Source organism: Lactuca serriola, chromosome 2, assembly GCF_051521515.1.
Source record: "Lactuca serriola cultivar US96UC23 chromosome 2, Lser_US96UC23_V15, whole genome shotgun sequence".
Taxonomy (NCBI): Eukaryota; Viridiplantae; Streptophyta; class Magnoliopsida; order Asterales; family Asteraceae; genus Lactuca; species Lactuca serriola.
In genome coordinates this window covers 195446520-195468688 of record NC_136409.1, presented here as the reverse complement: position 1 = coordinate 195468688, position 22169 = coordinate 195446520, and the positions used below count along the sequence as shown (strand labels likewise).

The following is a 22169-nucleotide window of genomic DNA, read 5'->3' as shown; positions in this document are numbered from 1 at the left end:
AGAAAAAAAAATTATTTGTCATTCCAAAAAGAAAATAAAAAAGATGGAAAATCCTTGCGCTTACTTTACACAAACACGTCCAATAACGATTCATCTTTTTATTAATTTTAATTCTAAAATGCTTATAGTGGTATAAAAAAAATCCAAGCATTGACTTAGTCATAAACATTACTCTAATCATTTTTCTAATAAAATCTAATAGAAAACATGTTTCAGTTTTAGGGTTACCATTTCCCCCCATAAACGCGTTTATTACATATATAGTGCAATTTAAAACACAGTGACTTGCTGGTAGCCTGGCATCACCAACTCCTCTTTGACTTTCTTGATCTGGACATCTTTGACATATTAGTTTATGAGTAAATTACAGTTATCGTCGCTGTAGTTTACATCCATATGCATTTTTAGTCCATGTTTTCAATTTTTGCCATGGCTGGTCTTTATGGTTCTTAAAAATTGCATGCATGGTCCTTGAGGTAATGAGGTTGTTACGGTTTAAAAGCTCGATAAATGCATATTAAATGACGAATTTGCCATCATTGTTGTCTTTTTTTTTCTCATTATTTTTTAAATAAAATGACCACCAATGAATGGAATTCACTAAAAACAACATAAAAGACAAAGTAAGAGTAACTTATTCATTTAATAGGCAATGAATGGAATTCATTAAAAAAAAGACAAAGTAAGAGTAACTTAATCATTTAATTGTCAATGAACAGAATTCATTAGACCATAACAATCTCAGGGACCGAATATATAATTTTAGAAACTACATGGACAATTCGATCTTGAAAATCAAAATGTTTAAATAAAACTGCAAAATGAATATAAACAAAAGACAAAGAAAGTAATTTACTCCTGGTTTATTAATGGCAAAACGTGGGAAGTGGGAACCCATTAATTCCCATTTTCGGAAAAAATGTGCTTCTATGATTGAATACTAGATTTGGATTTCCAAATGTATACGGAGACTTTCTGAATAAAACAAAAAGATAAAATATGATGAAATTCATTTTTGTTTAAAATACATTTACTTATTTACTCATCTTATGATGTGCAGAAACTTATAATGAGCTGTTTATTGTACAGTATGTTACCATCGTCAATTGGGTGAATTTTTTCCGTAAATGTAGATCTATAACTATTGCTTGCTTATGTATTTGCGAAATATTAATTAAAAAGACATGTATAAAAAAGCTCTAGCACACAAATTAAAATATATAAAATCAATCTAATATATCAGACGAAACTAAGTGGGGGGTTTCCTATTAATCTATAAAAAAAAAATAATAATAAATTAGCAATACTATGACAACCTGTTTTATGTATTAAAAATATATACGACGTCTATAAAAAGGTTCAAATCAAACCATTTTAGCACAACAAAACAAGTCTTAATCTTGTAAAGGAAGAGGGTATCTTAATATGGGAAGCCTTGGGGTGTTGAGGCGTTGGCCTCAACTAGTTTATGCTTTTGCTTTCTTCTTGTTAGCCACAATTATCATTGCTGATAAACCTTATGCTTACAATTCACCATTGCCCAAAAATTTTAAAGTGACACCACCGGTGAAGGATCCATGGAAAAAATCACCTTATGTTTACAAGTCTCCACCACCGGTGAAAAAAACATGGCCGCATCTACCTTATCTTCACAAATCTCCTCCCCCTTCATATATCTACAAGTCTCCACCACCACCTAGCTACATTTACAAATCTCCACCACTTCCTCCTAAGTACATTTACAAGTCTCCACCACCACCTAGGTACATTTACAAGTCTCCACCACCTCCATATGTTTATAAATCTCCACCACCACCTTCTCCATCACCACCACCTCCATATGTCTACAAGTCTCCGCCACCACCACCACCATCCCCACCTCCTCCTTATATCTACAAGTCTCCTCCGCCACCATCACCATCACCACCACCTCCATATGTATACAAGTCTCCACCTCCTCCATCACCTTCTCCACCACCTCCTTATGTTTACAAGTCTCCACCTCCTCCATCACCATCTCCACCACCTCCATATGTTTACAAGTCTCCACCTCCTCCATCACCATCTCCTCCACCTCCATATGTGTACAAGTCCCCACCTCCACCATCACCATCTCCTCCACCTCCATACATTTACAAATCTCCACCTCCTCCATCACCATCTCCACCACCTCCTTATGTGTACAAGTCTCCACCTCCTCCATCACCATCTCCACCACCTCCATATGTATATAAGTCTCCACCCCCACCATCACCATCTCCACCACCTCCATACGTTTACAAATCTCCACCACCGCCATCACCATCTCCTCCACCTCCATACATTTACAAATCTCCGCCTCCTCCGTCACCATCTCCACCACCTCCTTATGTGTATAAGTCTCCGCCACCACCATCACCATCTCCTCCACCACCATATGTTTACAAGTCTCCACCTCCTCCATCACCATCTCCACCACCTCCATATGTCTACAAGTCTCCACCTCCACCATCACCATCACCACCACCTCCTTACGTCTACAAGTCTCCGCCTCCACCATCACCATCACCACCACCTCCTTACGTCTACAAGTCTCCGCCTCCACCATCACCATCACCACCACCTCCTTACGTCTACAAGTCTCCGCCTCCACCATCACCATCACCACCACCTCCTTACGTCTACAAGTCTCCGCCCCCACCATCACCATCTCCACCACCTCCATACGTTTACAAATCCCCACCACCACCATCACCATCTCCTCCACCTCCATACGTTTACAAATCTCCTCCTCCTCCTTCACCATCTCCACCACCTCCTTATGTGTATAAGTCTCCGCCACCACCATCACCATCTCCTCCACCTCCATATGTTTACAAGTCTCCACCTCCTCCATCACCATCTCCACCACCTCCATATGTTTACAAGTCCCCACCTCCTCCATCACCATCTCCACCACCTCCTTATGTGTACAAGTCTCCACCTCCACCATCACCATCACCACCACCTCCTTACGTCTACAAGTCTCCTCCCCCACCATCACCATCTCCGCGTCCTATTTATGTCTACAAATCTCCTCCTCCACCATCACCATCCCCACCACCTCCATACAGCTACAAATCACCCCCACCACCATCACCATCTCATCCCCATCCATACATTTACAAGTCTCCTCCCCTACCATCACATTTACTCCCACGTCCGTATTACTATAAATCACCACCCCCACCGTCAAAGTCTCCCGGAACACCAAAGCATTATTAAAGCACAAAGTTTTTAAACGAACCAGAATGAGACTCATTGCATTATCAAATCTGAATTTGTCTTCTTTATTTGTTTATCTTATTCTTATTCAAATGTATTCGTGAATCAGCATGGTCCCAACATGCAATGACTGTTGGGCCTTGCTTATTTATGTTCTACAAGTCGTTTCTGTTTATTCTTTGTATTAATTATGAAAACAAATGTTTCATAGTTATATGTTTCCTTTTCACATGATAAGGTTACTTGTTTAATCGAATCTGTAGTTTGATAAATATTTGAATTGTCTTCTTTTATATTGCTTTTTTCCTTTTGCATGAGACATTTATACATGTTTTTCCTTTTATAATAATTTAGTTAAATATGTTGTAATAATTCTACATAGTCACAGTAAACTCTTTTCATCATTGATTTTTAATTGTAAATAATGATAGTTTTTTGCTTGAAAATAAAGATTAGCAAAGATAACAATGTTGTTGTTATTCCTACTGTTAATATTTATGAAAACTTTTAACATAAAATTTTTAAGGGCTTAACTCCAAATGCTCACAATTTTTTTTCATAGTAATAACATAAGATTAACGTGCATGCATGTACCTTAAACTATTATGATAACTATCTCTTTGCAGTAGAAAGGTGGCATTGACTTACTAATCATGTCTTTGCATATAAACAAAATAAATAAATAAACCAAAGCCTTACTGGCAGTCGCAAACTCTTGTCGAATTTCTTTTTGACTTTTTTGAAGGAACATCTTTGACCTTTTCCATTGTCGCCACAATCACGTCCTCCTACATACACGTAATACGAAACAAAACAAGAAAAGAGCAACAAGATTGCTGGTGGAAATGTTGGGAGGGGTAATGTGAGGGTTTCGTTTCTTTTCTTTTATTTTTTTATTATTATTTTATTTTGGTAAAAATTGGGTTATTTTATTATAAAATATTTCTAAATAGAGTAGCTTGAGGATTTAGAATTTGAGACTGATTTATAATAATAGGCTTGTTTTTGAAATTGATCTCACATTTTCATCCAAGATGTTTTAAATGTTACTAATGTGCTATTTAACCATTTAAATTGCATCTTATTTTTATTTGCATTCTAACAAAACAAAACAATTGTTATTTATATGAATATTATATTTTATGTACAAAAATTCCTTTTATAAGAGTATATAGTAAAAATTTAAGAATAAACTTTAAGTAATTATATACTTAAAAAAATTAAAACATACATATATAAAGAACAAAAAATATATAATTTTATGCATTAATTATCAATTATAAACATCATAAAAACAAGAGTAAATTACTGAAGTCGTCCCTATGGTTTGATCAAAATTACACGTTTGGTCCCTAATCTTTTTTTTGCACTCGGATCATCCCTATGGTTTGATTTTGTTGCGTTTTTCATCCCTATGGTTTGGTCAAAATTGCACATTTGGTCCCTACCTTTATATATATAAGGGACGAAAAACGCAACAAAATCAGACCATAGGGACGATCCGAGTGCAAAAATAATATTAGGGACCAAACATGTAATTTTTACCAAACCATAGGACGATTTCAGTAAGTTACTCTAAAAACAATTGCCATTATTATCTGAAAATCTAAAAAAATTGGTTGCATGTGGTTTACTTCTTGTTGCTTAAACTCTATTTTCTTTTTTGTCAATTTTAAAATGTATTCATTGTAATAAAAAAAACATAAATCTCGGTAATTAGTGCTAGCCGTTTACTCACTTCAAGCGGTGGGTGTGAATAGTTTTTTTCATAAATTATTTTTTAGAGGCGATTAGTTATTGTACGCAAATAGTTTAAAAAAGAAAATATTGTTATGAATTAAAAATACTTGTACATTCGACTTTTTATATGAATGTACATTTTTTATTACAAACCCGATTAAATCTTCGTTTTTCAGTATAATTATGATTTATGTTGTTTTTGCTACAACAGATGGGTAACGGATAAACCGACGCCTAGGTGGAGACCCTTAATTGGTCTAGGCGGTGGACTGAGATCAACTGACTAATTGATTCCTAGACGGAGATTCTTAAATTTATTTATTAAAAAGCTATTCAAATATTTAAATATTCTAATAAAATAAATATATGGAATTTTGAGATTTTGGATGCAATATTTAAAATTTTGAAATTTTAAATTTAAAAATAAAAAATTTAGACTATTAAATAAGGGTTGATAGTTTAATCCAAGAGTACTACCATGAAAAAAGGTTTCTACATACTTTCTTACAATTAGACGATAAAAATAGAAAAGAAAGTAAGATGCTATAATAACCAATTTTATAAAAGTGCCTTGTTTTTTCTTGTTTATTATAACATAGTACTTTCAAGTTTTTCGATTAACACATACTTTTCACATCAAAAGTATGTTATTATTTCTTGCAATTAGCCAAAATAAAAAAATGAAAGTAAGATGCTAACATAAACAATTAACTGAAAGTAAATTGGTATAATTTGCAATTAGCTAAAACCAAGATGTTGTGAAAATAAGATGAATCGTTATCAAGCAAATGGAAAAAATAACAAAAAAATACAAAGAATACCAACATATTTTGATCTCGCTACTAATTTGGTAATGTACTTTAACTTTTACCCATTATAGCAACATACTTCAATCATTTTACTAATTACACAAACGCCACATAATTTTTCCCTATAAACACAACCAAATACACAGTAAAGAATCACATGCAACCAAACACATAGCCATTAAAGGTATAATATTACAATAAAAAAAGTATACTACTATTTCTTGAAATTATTTAGAAAAAAACATAAAATGAAATTCAATGGAGTAAAATATGTACCTTAGTTCTTTCATCATTTGTTTCAATAGTTGCTAATAATGATGGTATTAAACAGGAGAGTGAACCATAGGACTACATAATTTCCTTAACATAACCTTCACTCGAAACCAAGTTCTTCTTATCAGAACTTGGTTTTACAAAAAAAAAAAAAAAAAAAAAAAAAAAAACAACGTCCTTAGAAGAGGCACCTATCAAAATGCAGGAAATGGTTATTATTAACTTGTCTTAAACAAAATATTTTTAAAAAATGTTAAATTTTAGAGCTGGTAGTTAGATGCTACAATGCTAAATGCAAGATACAACAATGCACTTTGATTTGTTTGTCTAATCTAGCATCATACTTTCAGTTACAGTTCTTAATGTTTTCAAAATTTAATTTTTTTCCCTATTAAACCATTGTACTTCTAAAATACAAATAAGAAAAGAAAAGAAAAAAAAATTAGAATTAGAAATAAAAGTTAGATGTTATAATAAGTAAAAAAATGAAGTATATTTCTATTCTTGCATTTACATCAATCAGAAGGTAAATGCAAGATATAGCAACGTACTTCCATTTGTTTGTCTCATATAACATCATACCTTAATTTCAAATTGTTAACTTTAAAAAAAATCCCATGTAACAAATAGACTATTGTCTACTGAAGCTACAAAGATAGAAAACGAAAAAAAAAATCACCAAAAATCATGGAAAAAGGCCACCTACATTGTTTCTTTATCTTGGCCATGACCACCATTCCAATATGAAGAAGCTGAGCCTGTTTTATCAGAATTTTCCTTGGATGATGTAAACTGCCATTTTTTACGCTGCATTCTGGGAGTATAAATGTGAATCAGATATATCCAACTCAGCTTTAACAATAATTTGTGTATTCAAATGCTAAAATCACAATTACACCCTTTCAGTTTTGACTATTCTTTACTATTTGGCACAACCATAAGTTTTAATTTCCAAGGAAACTTCATAATATTTTGTGTGCTCAAGTGTTAAATTTTTTAGGAATGATATTAAACAAATAATGAAAAGAAAAAACAAAAAACCATCATACTACAATGTTAATAATGGTGTTTAAAAAGGATATTACATTCGTCTATACAAATCAGGGAAGATTGGGTGTAACGTTCCAAAAATACTGATTAAAATTTTCATTTTAATTAAGTCAAAACCATTCATACATTATCCCAGAAGACGATCAAAGTAAAAGTATTCTCAAATTATCATAGTAAAATCATAAACAATCATTACAAAATAAATCTTCAGGGGATGCAGTGCGATCAAGCAAGACTCTTCTTTTTAAAACTGGAAGTACCTGAAAATGTTTAAACCACAAAACCGTAAGCATAAAATTTAGTGAGTTCTCCCTAAAATACCACATACAACATATATATTGCACTACGTAGCTGTGTCGGGTCCGTATCAACCCCGAGTTCATAATGACTCTATATAACATCATGTAGTTGTGTTGGGTCCGTAAGAACCCCCATTTCCAAATCAACCCTGAGTTTATAATGACTCCATATAACACCATGTAGCTGTCTCGGGTCTGTAAGAACCCCCATTTCCAAATCAACCCCGAGTCTATAATGACTCTCTACATCACCAACCACTTTGTCAGAAGGATCCTCGTCGATGGAGGATCCTTGGTCAACATCATACTCCTAGACACATTGAAAAGAATGAACATCCTAGAGCCTGAGATAGCTGCAAGACCCTCAGTGTTGATCGGATTCAGCGGTGAAACCAAGCACACCATCGGCGAAATGAAGCTACCAATCTATATAGAGGGGGTAAATTTTGTACAACGTTTTTGTGTCATTGATACATTATCCTCTTATAATGTCATTCTAAGTAGACCATGGATCCACAAAATGAAGGTCGTTCCATCGACATATCATTAATACGTAAAGATGCCCACCCCATGGGGGACAGTGAAGATTATAAGAGACCAATAAGAATCTAAGGAATGCTACAAGAATTCGATGAAATCCTCAAAAATACCATGACAAACATAGCAACTAAGGCAGGGGGCACGATACATGCTAGAAGCAAGAAAGCATGATATAAAAGAAGTGCCCCTGAACCTTGTGGATCGTGAAGCCAAAGTCCTCATAGGATCCTCAATGCCTGACAAGTTGAACATGATCTCATAAAGTTCCTCAAGGCTAGAAGCAAGACGTTTACATGGAAGCATGAGAACATGCCAGGTATTGACATAAGCATAATAACCCATAAACTTAACATTGACCCATCTTTCAGGCCGATTCACCAAAAGAGAAGGAAATTTGCACCAGAAAGAAACCAAGTTATACAAGAGGAAGTAGAAAAACTTCTCAAAATGGCATGATCAAGGAGGTGAAATTCCTAAGATGGCTAGCTAATGTGGTAGTGGTAAAAAAGAAGAACGGTAAATGGAGAGTATGTGTTGATTACACGGATCTTAAAAAGGCTTGTCCCAAGGATCCTTTCCCTCTACCACACATCGACTCCATCATAGATGAAACGACAAGTCATGAATTACAAACATTCATGGACACATCAACAACATTCTAACAGATCCAGATGGAACCGTCTGACCAAGAAGACACAACATTTACAACTCTAACAGGTATCTATTGTTACACTGCCATGCCATTTGGTCTTAAAAATGCAGGTGCGACGTACCAAAGACTGATCAACAAGATGTTCAAAGAGAAATGGGGGGGGGGACAAGATGGAAGTCTACATCGATGACATGGTGGTCAACTCCAAAAAAGTTGAGGATCACCTCAAGGATCTCGAAGAAGCCTTCGACATCCTGGACCAATATAACATGAAGTTGAATCCCTCCAAGTGCCACTTTGGGATGAGATCGGGTAAGTTCATGGGATACATGGTGACCAAAAGAGGAATCGAGGCAAGCCCAGAGAAAATCAAGGTCATCCTTGATCTAAGATCACCATCTGTGATAAAAGATATTCAGAGACTAATAAGAAGAGTGGCATCCCTGAACAGGTTTATCTCAAGATCCTTAGAAAGATGCAAGCCTTTCTACGGCATATTGAAGAAAAACAAAAGATTCGAGTCGACCTAGGAACACGAGGATGCTTTCTAAAAGCTTAAAAGATAACTACTCCTTCTTTACCTCTCGGTATCCTCAAATGCGGTAAGCACATTATTAGCTAAGGATCTCAATGGGGACCAAGATCCCATATATTATGTAAGTAAAAGTCTCATGGATCCTGAGACCAGGTATTCCCACCTTGAAAAACTTATACTTGCATTAGTAACAACTTCTACTAAATTAAGACATTATTTCGAAACACACCCTATAACTATGAGAACTAACTACCCAATTAAGAATGTTATGAGAAAAATGTCAGGAAGAATGGAAAAGTGGTCTGTGAAGTTAAGCACACACTACATAAATTACGAACCAAGATCCGCCATAAAGTCCCAAGTATTCGCAGATTTTGTAGCTGACTTTAGTGATGACCTAAATGTCGAAGTCGAAGTAGAAGCCAAAAAACTTCTAGAATAAGAGAACATGGGAAGATGGACGTTTTTCACAGATGGAGCATCAAACTAAAGAGGAACTGGCTTGGGGATCATACTAGAATCGCCACAAGGGGGCATCCTACCCCAAGCAATCAACTGTGAGTTCAATGCAACCAACAACAAAGCAGAATACAAGGCACTAATCATGGGGCTACAACTAGCGAAAGATCTTCAAATCAAGGATCTTTAGGTATTTATCGATTCTTTATTATTAACTAACCATTTTAATGGATCGTATGCAGTAAAAGGATAGAAGCTAGTGTTATATATCCAGATCCTCAATAACTTGGCCTCGGAATTCGAAACATTTAGCCTAAACTAGGTTCCTATAGAAGACAATGCTGAAGCAGACGCTTTGGCCAATCTAGGATTTTACCTAAGGATCCCGCCAGAAACCAGGATCTCTATAACCCACATATTGATCCTGGAAATTGAGGATCCTGCTAAGAAACTGAAGGATCCCGACAATCACATGGAAACTACTAACATCGCCACAATCAAAGATCCCGATTCGACAATTTAGCATCAGGATCCCAACATCAAGGATCCCTCTCTAGCTTCAGGATCCTGGATCCAACCCATTATGGAATACCTCCATAATGGCACGATCCTTAAGGAAGAGAAAAACAAAAGGGCATTCAGAACAAGGATTTCAAGGTTTGTTATAATCCAAGGTAAGTTATACAAAAAATCTTTAGCAGGTCCATACCTTAGGTTCCTAGAAGATCATGAAGCTGCAGAGGTCCTAAAGGATATACACGAAGGAGACTGCGGTAACCACACTGGGGGCATATCCTTATGCGCCAAAGTGTTGAGGACGGGATACTACTGGCCAACCATGAAGAAAGATTCCTTCCTTCATGCCTAGAAATGTGATGCTTGTCAAAGACATATCAACATCCTACATCAACCAGCAGAACCTCTACATCCCATCATCTCCCCTTGGCCATTTATGAAATGGGGGATGGATATAGTGGGTAAACTGCTAGTAGCCCCTAGAGGAAAGGTCTTCATGCTAGTGATGACTAACTACTTCTCAAAATGGATAGAAGTTGAAGCCTACGTCCAAGTAAGAGACAAAGAGGTAGTTTCCTTCATCAAACGTAACATATTGACCAGGTTCGGGATCCCTACAGAAATTATATGCGACAATGGATCCCAATTCATAAGCAAAAGGACAAGGGACTTTTACATAAGTTGGGGAATCAAGATGGTGATGTCTACTCCTGCCCACCCTCAAGCCAACGGCCAAGCATAATCCAACAATAAAATTATAGTCAACAACTTGAAGAAAAAGGTTGGATGAGAAAAAAAGAAGATGGGCAGAAGAACTTCCTTTTGTACTATGGGTAGACAGGACCACTTCCAGGTAGCTATAGGCCAAAACCCGTACTCATTAGTGTTTCGAACGAAAGCAATGATTCCCACTGAAGTGGTGATCCCAATAGAAAGATACCTACTTCAAAACCAAGAGGACAACAATAGGATCTTGGCCCAGGATCTTGACACTATAGATGAACTTAGGGATTTTGCCAAAATTCATATTGCTGCTCATCAACAGAGGATCACCAAGGCGTACAATAAAAATATAAAAGTCAGAAGATTACAGATATGAGACTTGGTACTAAGAAAAACATTCCAAAATACCAAGGATCCTAGTGTAGGTAAACTGGCACCTAAATGGGAAGGGCAGCAGGAAAGGGGCATATTGGTTGGCCACCCTAGATGGAAATAGTCTGCCAAAATCCTAGAATGTTATACATCTTAACGCCTAATTCATGTAAGTAATATTATTTGTTTCGCAACACACTCAAGGTACACATGTTATTTACCTTTTATCCTTCATTTTTCATTATTTATTCCCTTCAAATATCATTACTAACTTAAGCATCGAAGGGGCATTAGCTAGGCTAACATCCAACCCTAGCTAACATTTGTTGCACACATGGACTGAAGGATCTTGACACTTTGGGATCCTCACCTCTAAGGATCCTGACGCTTACGGATCCTGACGCTTAAGGATCCTGAACTCTAAGGATCCTAACACTTAAGGGTCCAAACACTTAAGGATCCCGATACTTAAGGATCCTAACACTTAAGGATCCTAACCTCTAAGGATCTTAGCATATGAATGTTTAAGGATCATGATATTCAAAGGACCACTATCACATAACAGTCCCATGACTGCAAACATCCTCCAATTCACAATATGAATCTCCCAAGAATAGAGACTTATCATCTCTCCTACGAATAAGCGTACTTAATCCCCTATAAGTTTTAAAGAGTTAATTACCTATTTCACACGAGTTAAGGTTTATACACCTCGCTTGGACGCACGTTATCTGACTATGGGATGTGAATAAGGGGATCATTTTACGCTTTAGTGACCTGGAAACCCTCTAATTTTTGAACATAAGTTAATATCCTAAATTTTAAATCTAAGGTTAATAACATTTACATGTTATCTTAAGTTGGGATCTTCCCTAGAAAACTCCTAATGTTTATAACATTAACATGTTATCGCATGTTAGGATCTTCCCCCCACCCCCCACCCAAAAAAAAAAACGTAAGGCTTATAACATTTTTATGTTATCATACAGTTTGGGATTTTCCCCAGTAATTCATTAAGGTTTGTAACATTAATGTGTTACTTTGAATTGGGATTTTCCCCAGAAACTTGCTATAAATTCATAACATTAGCATGTTACCCGAAGATGGGACACTCCCCACAAAGTAAACTAGATTTATAGCATCATCATACAAATACTTTCCTTAAGTTGAAGATAGTTTTAATAAGGGATCTTTCCTGAAGTTTGCTAAGATGAAGTCAAATAAGGATCCTTCCCAACCGACTTCTAAAGCAAAGATCCTTTCGCATGATAGCATCAGTATGATACGAAGTTAGGGAAGTCATAACTTCAAATTTTTCCTAAGATCACCAGGTTTCATTTATCCTTATTTTTGAAAAACTTTAAAACTTTTTCTAACTAAAGTCTGAGGATCCCAAACTTTTCAAGATCCTAGATGAATATTATTCGATTATCAAACCACCAATCTTTAAGTTGACTTTAAAAGGTTACTTATTGAAGATGGTTTGTTACTTACAGAAAGACTTTTACCTTGAGACTTTTTACAGGAACCAAGTTTTTCAAGATCTTATTTATTTAAGGATCCTAGTACCATAACAGTCATGCAAGATAACCAAGAAAAAAATATGAAAAAGAAATACAACCATTGCATTAAAAAGGGTTGCACACCAACCCAACAAAAAGTTAATTGTTTTACATTGCAGGAGAAACAAAAAACTACTTACACTAATTTCTTGCATGCCTAGACCTTAACATGGTCATCATTGGCCGCATCCTTCTCCTTCTCCTCCTCTACAAGATTCGACCCAGGATCCTTAGTAGCGGTGACAGGCTTGCCAGTTATTTTGGCTAGTACCTCGCGCCATCCAACTACATTCCAAGATCCTGAGTTCTCAAGATCCTCCGCCAGCTTAATCTTGGCCTCCCAAATAGCCACCACAACACTTGAGTTTACATCAACGATAACCCCATCGATCTCTAGGATGTGCTCCTCCTCCTTCTCAACTTTTTGTTTGCTTAACAACTCCACCCTCCGAAGAAGATTCTTGTTGGTTGTCTTCCAAAACTTCTCTTGCTCCTTTAGAGCATGTTCAGCTCTTTCAGCACGGATCCTAAGACCAGTGGCGAACTGAGAAACATGAGCGAAGACCTAAAAGAAGCACAACATCAGTGAAGGTAAAGGAAAGAACAAGTAAAAAGCTAAGTATATAAGTAAATTAACTTATAGACTGAGAAAAGGAAGTCAATTTCCCAAGAGAATCTTCAATGTTGAGGTTCTCAAGGCACATATCTGTAGCCTCAGAGGTCTTTATCGTTCGAGTTCCCAAAGTCTTCACAGTCAGATTAAGTGGAGTCTTTTTTGAAGGAAGGAAAGTAGAAGCCTTTTCCTGCTTGGCCGTAATTAAGTCGATGGTCATTTCATCTTCAATGTCCCCCAAAGCGAAACGAGCACCGGATCGAGTGGTCTTGGAACCTATATAAATGTGAAGATCCCTCTAAGATCGAAGATCATAAAACCAACTGGAAGAAGAGATGAGGAATTATAGTTGGATTAGGTGTCTAAGCCCATAATTATAATTGGTATGTACTTAACCCGAGAGTAGCATGGTCCATTTGGGTTTCCTTCACAGAGTAATTTGATAGGATGGACTTTTGAGAAGAGGTTATTTATGATTTATTAATATACTACAAGTATAATATATTAATATGAAATCATATTATTTAATTAGTATTGATCAAGAATTAATTTGGAATTAATTTAGTGATCAAAAAAGATTAATTAAATTAATGGGGACTAAATGTGTAAATTAGTTATATATATGGTTTGGGCTTATGGACTAAGTTTATGTAAGGATCCATAAAGAGTTATTCCACATGGATCATGGATCATGGATAATAAGCCCAAGTGTATGGATTAGGGTTTACACCCTTGGATTCCTACACTATATATATCACACCCCTTTGACATAAAATTAGTGGAACATGTATACTTGGAGAAGCATAGCCGAATTTTAGTGCTCCATATTCTCTCTCAAAAGTACTTCATTTGTTCATGGTGTTTGTGAAGCATTTGAAGCATCACATTTGAGGTGCTAAGTTCTTAAAGGCCAAAACTACAAGCTACAACAAAGAGGTAATTCTATAACCCACTTTTATGTTGTTTATGTCAATTGTATGCTAGTTGTAGGCTTTATGCTTTGGAAACAATATTGCATGTATAATTAGAGAAAACATAGATCCAAATCATTTAGGGTTGTATGTGCACCATAGGATGTTGTAGTATACAAAACCCATCAGTTGTATCAGAGTCTAGATTTGTTTTCTGTTATATTTGATGCATGACTTATTTTTTCAAAGTTGAAAAACTGTTCTGACAGCACCTACTCGACAAGTAGATGTTTGGACTCGACGAGTAGGCTGTTTTTTGTCTTGAACTCGACGAGTCCATTGTTAGGCTTGACGAGTTGGATGATCAGACAACAGTTTTTAGGGATTTTTGGCCTTTTTTGGATTAAGATCATTACCACAAAATATTTTAGGTTATAAAATTTGATTTTGTTGGTATGGTAATGATTATCCTCGTCCAATTAAAAGATAATTGTCAACATTTCAAGATTTGTATTAGTTTAAATGATAGGCTAATTTCTTGTAAATTGTTGATATGAATTGTCTTGACTTATGAGTTTAACTAGATCATACATAAATTATATGATAATTTTTTATTTGTTAAAATATTGATATAAATGTTCTTTAAAGTCCTCCATAACTTGTCCACAAGTTATGGAACATGAAAAGTTTTTCCATAAAAACCACATTAAACTCATAAGTTATGGAAATCAAAGGTTTTTCAAGAGTTACAAAACTTGACCTCAAGTTTTGGTATTTGAAAAGTCTCAAATTAAGAAACTCTTGTAATTAAAAAGATGTAACTCTTGGGTTCATAAATTAAAAAATTAATTAAATAGGTTTTAATTTTGAATTTTTATATTTAGAACCTTGAAGTATTTGAGTAGTTCAAATTGTACCTTATGGACTTTATTAAATTAATTAAAGCATTTAATTAAAGAGAATTAATAATTCCATAATAACATGGTTTAAATTTAATTAAATTAAGAGTATAATTTATTAATAGATTAAACCATCTAGTATTTTTAAAGTTTAAAATACACCCTTATATTATATAAAATTAAAAGTTTAATAATTATATATGTATAAGTTAAAGAGTCAGTCTTACCGTGAGTAGACCTCATTCACGAAGCCGGTCTATAAGGGGGTATAAGGTTACTGTCTATAAAATGGCGGTTTAATGGATGTCCACTCTCACCCACCGCTTCCTTGACTGGTGGAGAGTCGTTAGCCGAACGGGTAGGATAGGACATTAATTTTCATTAAAAGTATAATGAAAATACCAAGTAACTAAACACTTATAAATTCTCAATCTTAGTTACTTAGGAAAAATGTGAATTTGGTGCTAACCCATGAAATTGCTCTTTGCACATTGTTAAGTCGTTAGTGGAGCGTCTGTGGTTAACCGGCACACTAATCTGGGACTGACAGTGTGTGGCAAAGGGTAGCTTGATGTTAATCATAGATCAATGGAGCGTGTGTGGTTAACCGGCACATTGATTAGGTGATCTGTAACATTAAGAGTACCAAGCACATTTGCATGGTTATTCACACCTTGTTTGTGATCCTCGGCATCCCAGTCACAAACTTGAAGGACACGATCGAGATTTAAACATGTCATTGAAAAGTTCAATGAATCTCAAAGAATCTAGGAATTTCAATTCATTTAAAACTTAATAATCAATTTCGTTTTTCATGGTGGAAATTGGTAATTCGTCATTTACCTACCTTCAAATATTTTGCAATTGGATTACGACATCCATCTTCCGAATTGTAATATATTGTGTTGGGTCCTAGCCTTAATATTTCATTTTGGGTGTTATATTAAGGACTTAAATCAACTAAACTTGAATTTCTCCCTTATAGATGTCTAGTTCTGACAACTATGGTCTACCTTATCCTTTTGGAAAAAGTTTTCCTCATAAAGATGATATTCCACAAGATGATCAAGGTGAAAGATTAATCCTTTCTTCGTGCTGTAGTGGAATTTCACTACCTCCACCTCCTCCAATAGTTCTCCCTAACCCACAAGTTCAAAGACTTGAAAAGTTTAAGGTCACTCAAGCCTTATTGGAAAGCCAACATCAAGATGGAAGGTATGTGTGTGCACATGTCTTGGAGGTGAAGTCACTCATTGACAGGCTGAGAATGTTAGGAGTCATTGTGTCAAGGAAGTTGGATGTTGACTTGGTTCTTCATGCACTTCCCGAGTCGTATAGTCAGTTTGTTAAAGATTACTATATGACAGACCGCGAGATGTCCTTTATCGATCTTACCTATTTGCTATTGAATCAGAAATGATTTGGCGCACTGGTAAAGCAAATTTGATTGGAAGGTCTACTTCCCAAACTTCCATGGACAATGACAATGGAAACATTGGAAGTCCATAAAAGATTTCTCCTTCCATGGGAAAGGGAAAGGCTAAGTCTGAGATTGTCTAGTGTACCATTCCCAAATAGTCCTTATGTTTCTATTGCCAAGAGAAGGGGCACTGGTTGTGAAGCTGCCATATTTATCTGAAAGATCACAAGGATGGTAGAGTCAAAAAGTTTGACTTCGCTTCAGGTAAGTCCATTATCTAACTGTATTAAGTTCCTATTTGGATATTATTAATACATGATGTAATGTAATTAAATTTTGATGTTTTGTAGTATCAAAGAAATGAAAGGAAACTTAAAGGAAGAGTAAGCTGATTTCGATCATGAAGAATGGATTTCGATCGCATGGTTCGATGATCAGAATTTTGAGCTGCAGCTTAAGAGTTATGATAGATTACTTAGGAATAGATAACAACATAGTTTTCATATGTATTTGCATTGTAAGGATAAGTTCTCCATAATTTTTATAAATAAAGAAATTTTTTGAAATTTATCTTATTTTAAGTTTCCTTACAATGGCATTTGTGAAAATTGTTGCTTATATGTTTCAATTGATAACAATATTGGAAAATGGATTTGATTCTTTCGTTTGTGGTAGTGTCATAATTTACCAAATAAGGAAAGATTCTCATCACCCAAGTTTCAGTTGGATAGAAACTTGGAATCATGAAACTTGTATTGTGTGATGAATGAGAACTTCATCTTTAGGAAATTAAGACTAATTCCTTGTTCACATGTAAATGTGAGTCAAGTAAAGGACTAGGAGATCGGGTGTACTCCGTAGTGCGCTGATCAAGTCTACCACAAAGAATGATAAGAAAATTCGTTATGATTTACTAAAGTTTAGTAAATATGGTTATACTTACAAGATTAAGTGTAATTCTAAACCATTGGGAAAGTTTCAATGTATAGTAGAACGAATAAAAAGAATCAAATTAGGCAGAAAGATAAAAGTTTCTCCAAATTTGGAAAGAAGGGAGAGTACTTGAGTATCGTGTTTTATGATTATCTTAGTGATTATGAAACCATATTACAATTGATCCTCTAAGGACATCTTAGTGCATTTGTATGGCTAAGAAGAGGAATCGTGAATTGTTAAAATGGTTAAGTCAAAAGGTGAATTGTACTTCCAAAATCAAATCTTAGAGTCACACTCCAAGATTGAGCCTTGAGTGACATAATCTTAAGAAATGTTTATAACACTTATCAAATGTAGAGTAAAATATTTTCTACTCTTGTACATTTGAAATTCATAAGTTGAGGTGTTTCGGACAAAACGAAGACCAACTAAGGCCAATTGTATGAAGGGTTTGTCTTGATAAGAAACCACATTAACTCTTGAATATTTGTTTGTCAAGTAAGGTTTCTTGACAAAGAGAATCCTATATGTCAAGAGGTCAGTGGAAGTCTTAAAGATCTTGAAAAGTTTCAAGAACTAATCAAGAGTAAACCTATTGTTAACCACTAGCGCACAACTTGAGGTTTGTAACCTATCATGTTGACATGTTCTTGTTTCCATGCCCATTCTAGTTGAAGTTGACAATGCATGTGAGTTAAATGAGTGCTCAATTGTTTGCATAACAACTTGGAAGTAATGGTAGGCCCTTGTGCTGCCAGGTGGCAAGAAATTAAGATTGAACAAGTTCAGTCCATATGAGTTTGGATTTGTCACTAACCTTGTCTTGTGATTATGGTTATGACAAATTCACATGGATAAGAACACATACACTATAAAAATCCAAGTGTCATAAGGTTTTTCTCCAATTCATGAAAATGATTGTGAGGAAACGCTTTCACTAAGTAGATTTTAAGGAGATAGCAATTGTGATATTTGCATTCTCAAATTCGATTATGATTACGACATCCTTCTTCATAGTTCGAATTGTGAGAAATGGCAAAGGTCTAAACATTTGAAACTTATTGTTGTAAGTTCTAAAATTGTTTTGACACACATGTGAGCTATCTAAGGAAAGGTGTATGAGTTTGAGAATCCTAGATAAAGTCTTATCGAAGCATCTTATATCATAAATCTGAACTTTGGTAAGGAAGTCAACAAGTATTGATTTATAGAAATCCAGCTGATTTCTAGGTACATGTCAAAGATAGTGGGAGCATAAGTGTTATGCCAATAAGGTAATAATTATTATGCTAGTGGGAGTATAATTATTATGGTAAGTGTTGTGAGTTATCAATGTTAATTATAGAAAACAAAAGTTTCAAAAAGTTGCAGGATTTGAAAAAGTTGTTTTGCTATAATTAAGGGAGAGGAATTCATACTTCATTTCAAATCTAAAAGTTTAGATTGAGTTTTTAATCAAATTTAGTCAAGAACATATATGAATGTTATGTTGAAATGATTCAACATAAGGATATTCTATATGTAGAAATATTATAGCAAGAGACTAGTAAAGTATCATGTTTTGATGTGAAACATTATGTATCATATCCCATATGCTTTGGGTATAGGATTGATTACATATGCTATAATATTAATTTGTTCTAATTTTCCTAATGCCTGGAGCATTAAGAGGGAAAAGGGACTAGAACAAGATATGACTAAAATGGTTAAGCAATTGTCGAGGACAATCTGAGGTTTACCAAAGATTGGTTGCTCATGGACAGTTGGAAGTATAGTGTAAATTTTGGAAGGACCATGTTGTCATTTGTTTAGAAGTGATAGTCAAAATGGAAATATGGAAATTTTTCCATAGGTGGAAGTTACTCTTTAAATCTGTGTAAGATTAGAAAACTTAATGCAAGAAGGATGTTCAAAGGAATGTACTTTGAATGTGAGCCTTCGTTTCCATGGAATTGCTCTCCATTGGAATACTTTGTAATGTCTATTGCCAAGTCACTATGACTTTTATGCATAGTCATTACAAGAGGATCATTGCATATAAGTTTAGAATCTAACAGATTACACTAAATTGCGAGAATTTGGTATTCTTACATTTATGGCAAGGATTTGGAATTGTGAAATGAGTTTCATTAAAGATGTGTTCAATTGATCTATTTCACAAAGAAAGGACCATAGGCAAACATAGTGTGCATGCTTGGAGAATGGGATAACTATTGTTTTAATTCAAGTATTAAGTTGATTAATTGAAACATTATACAACGAATAATGTGTAATCAATATGGTGATTAAATAACAAGTGTTTTATTTATATTCAAAATTTTGAGACCATATTCGATTCAATTATTCTTGTGTTTCACTTTGCATATTTTGACTTCCCAAATAACTAGGTTATTCAAAACCATCCACAGTCGATCATACTATGGAAGTAGGTATTGAGGCAAGTCTGTCATGAATCTGACTGTAGATTGTCTAGGTGTTTTAGACATAGCACAAGTTTGCTGCAATGTTCATGAGTACTCCTGGAATAAGATTCGATTATTGGATTAAACCCACGCTCATCCGAATCACTTCATGGATTTTATCACGAGTGATTATGAGACGATAATATCTTATATTCTTAAAACAGAGACATGTGAGTTGTAGTTTACAAGTCGGTTGCACATTGACATATATAAACACACCACTAACTTGGTGTTATAAAACATATTGTTGTGTGTGATTTGATGAGTAAGTACAAGCAAACATTTGAGTCAAATTTTATCCATTCCTTTTTCCCTTAGAGGGATAAAAGCGATATATGTGGGCGCTTCGATGATTTAGTGATGACACCCTAAGCACTTGGCCAAGCATGGACTGATTTGATTTGTTCAATTAGTCGTTCATCATAAATCGGAAATCGGGAAACAACAGATGGACATAGAGAATGATTATAATCCATGTCTTAGTTCATACAATATCTAGAATGGAGGAATATATGATCCCTTATCTAATGGACGCGTCATTGACTAAGTCAGAGTTCAACAACGGCTTTTAATGTCACACCCCAAACCAGAACGGCGGAAACGTTCGGGGGCAGATGACTTCTTGGGCAGTATCATAACAATGAATATAATAGCGAAGGAAGCAAACACAACCATCATAAATATAATTTAAAAGGTTACATCATTGTACGAGTTACATGTTTCCAAATAAGTTACATCATGATGACAAAATGAGTTTTAAACTTAACGCCTTAGCATCCTGTCCTCAAAAGCAGTTGATTACCTGTTCATCGATTTCCTGAGAATACAAGTGGTTTTGAAAAGTGTCAACAATTAAGTTGGTGAGTTCATAAGAGTTTTATTTGAGAAAGAAGTCGTTTCCTTATAAAAGCGATATAGTATGGTCCCAAAAAATCCAATATTTTCTTTAAAAAAAAGTGATATGAAAGCTCCTGTGAAATAATGTACCCTAGAAAGACCTATAGTTTCCTTCTATAATCTCCAAGTGTATATAAGTTATATAAAATTAAAGTTAAATACACCGTCGAATGTAATGGGTTTGCCCTCGGCCCACAACCAAACAAGGAACAGGAAATCAGGCGGGCCCACCAATTCTAAGTTGATCACGACTAAATTTTATATAACTCTAGCATATACACTTAGTAATTATAGTTGAAAACTAACAATTCTAGATGGAATGTAGTCTTAAAACCAAAGACCAAAAATGTACTAGTGTTTTCCATACTAATAATAATATAAGTAAGTTTAAATAAATGAAATCCCCGTAAATCCTATGTTTTGTTAATACTCCATGTGAGTTTTTATAACCATGCTATAACCTAGATGGCCTGCGCCGACATTCCTCAGGCGTCGGAAATGTTATGACATTTGTCACCCGTAGACCTCGAGGTCCTGCTGCAGCTAACAGCAAGGTGTGGGGTGTCAATCCCAATATAGATCTATACACAACTATCACGCTCTCCCTACAAGAGACTCTGGTTACAATACAAGACTTAAATGCATTACCTGAAAAGTACCGTGAAGTGATGTCTCACAAATTAGTCATTAACGGATTTACGTGTAGTGAAATGAAAACCCTTTCTTGTATTGAACTGAAACATAAACTATACCTATTATAGTTTATCAAAATGTTTGTTGTGATGAAAACCCTTTTTGTGTAAATCAAACCTTTAGTACTGAGTTTGTAGCATAAAAGAATCATAAACTATACCTATTATAGTTTATCAAATAGTGGTAGTGGTAGTTGAACATAAACTATACCTATTATAGTTTATCAAAACGTTTAAATGCAATGGATATAACTTTGTTTATTATAGTTAACTACTATATTTGTAAAGGTAAAAACCCTTTTTGTTTTCTGATATATATACCTTTTACTAAGGTGAAATAATATGTAATATAACAACATATATTTACATAAAAGTACACACCTTGCTCAACAAGTTAAAAGGTGTAAAGGAAGTTGTTAACTATTTTTCAAGTTTTAGCTTTTATGTTCCTATTCTTAGAAAAATTATAGAAAAATAATGGAAAGTCAAAATTAGAATCCGCAAATTCTAAGAGTTTAGAAAATGTGTCTAGTTTGTTCATAAATTTTATTATGATTTTTAGTGAC

The 22169-nt window shown here is 34.8% G+C and overlaps 1 protein-coding gene across 1 annotated transcript; it reads left to right on the top strand.

Annotated features, from left to right (window-relative positions):
- The first annotated feature begins 1390 nt into the window (after positions 1-1390).
- LOC145087967 (uncharacterized) lies at positions 1391-3515 on the top strand. Its single transcript, XM_079026130.1, has one exon. It carries the CDS (start codon positions 1426-1428, stop codon positions 3241-3243), a length of 1818 nt encoding a protein of 605 aa, XP_078882256.1. The 5' UTR covers positions 1391-1425; the 3' UTR covers positions 3244-3515.
- Positions 3516-22169: the final 18654 nt, after the last annotated feature.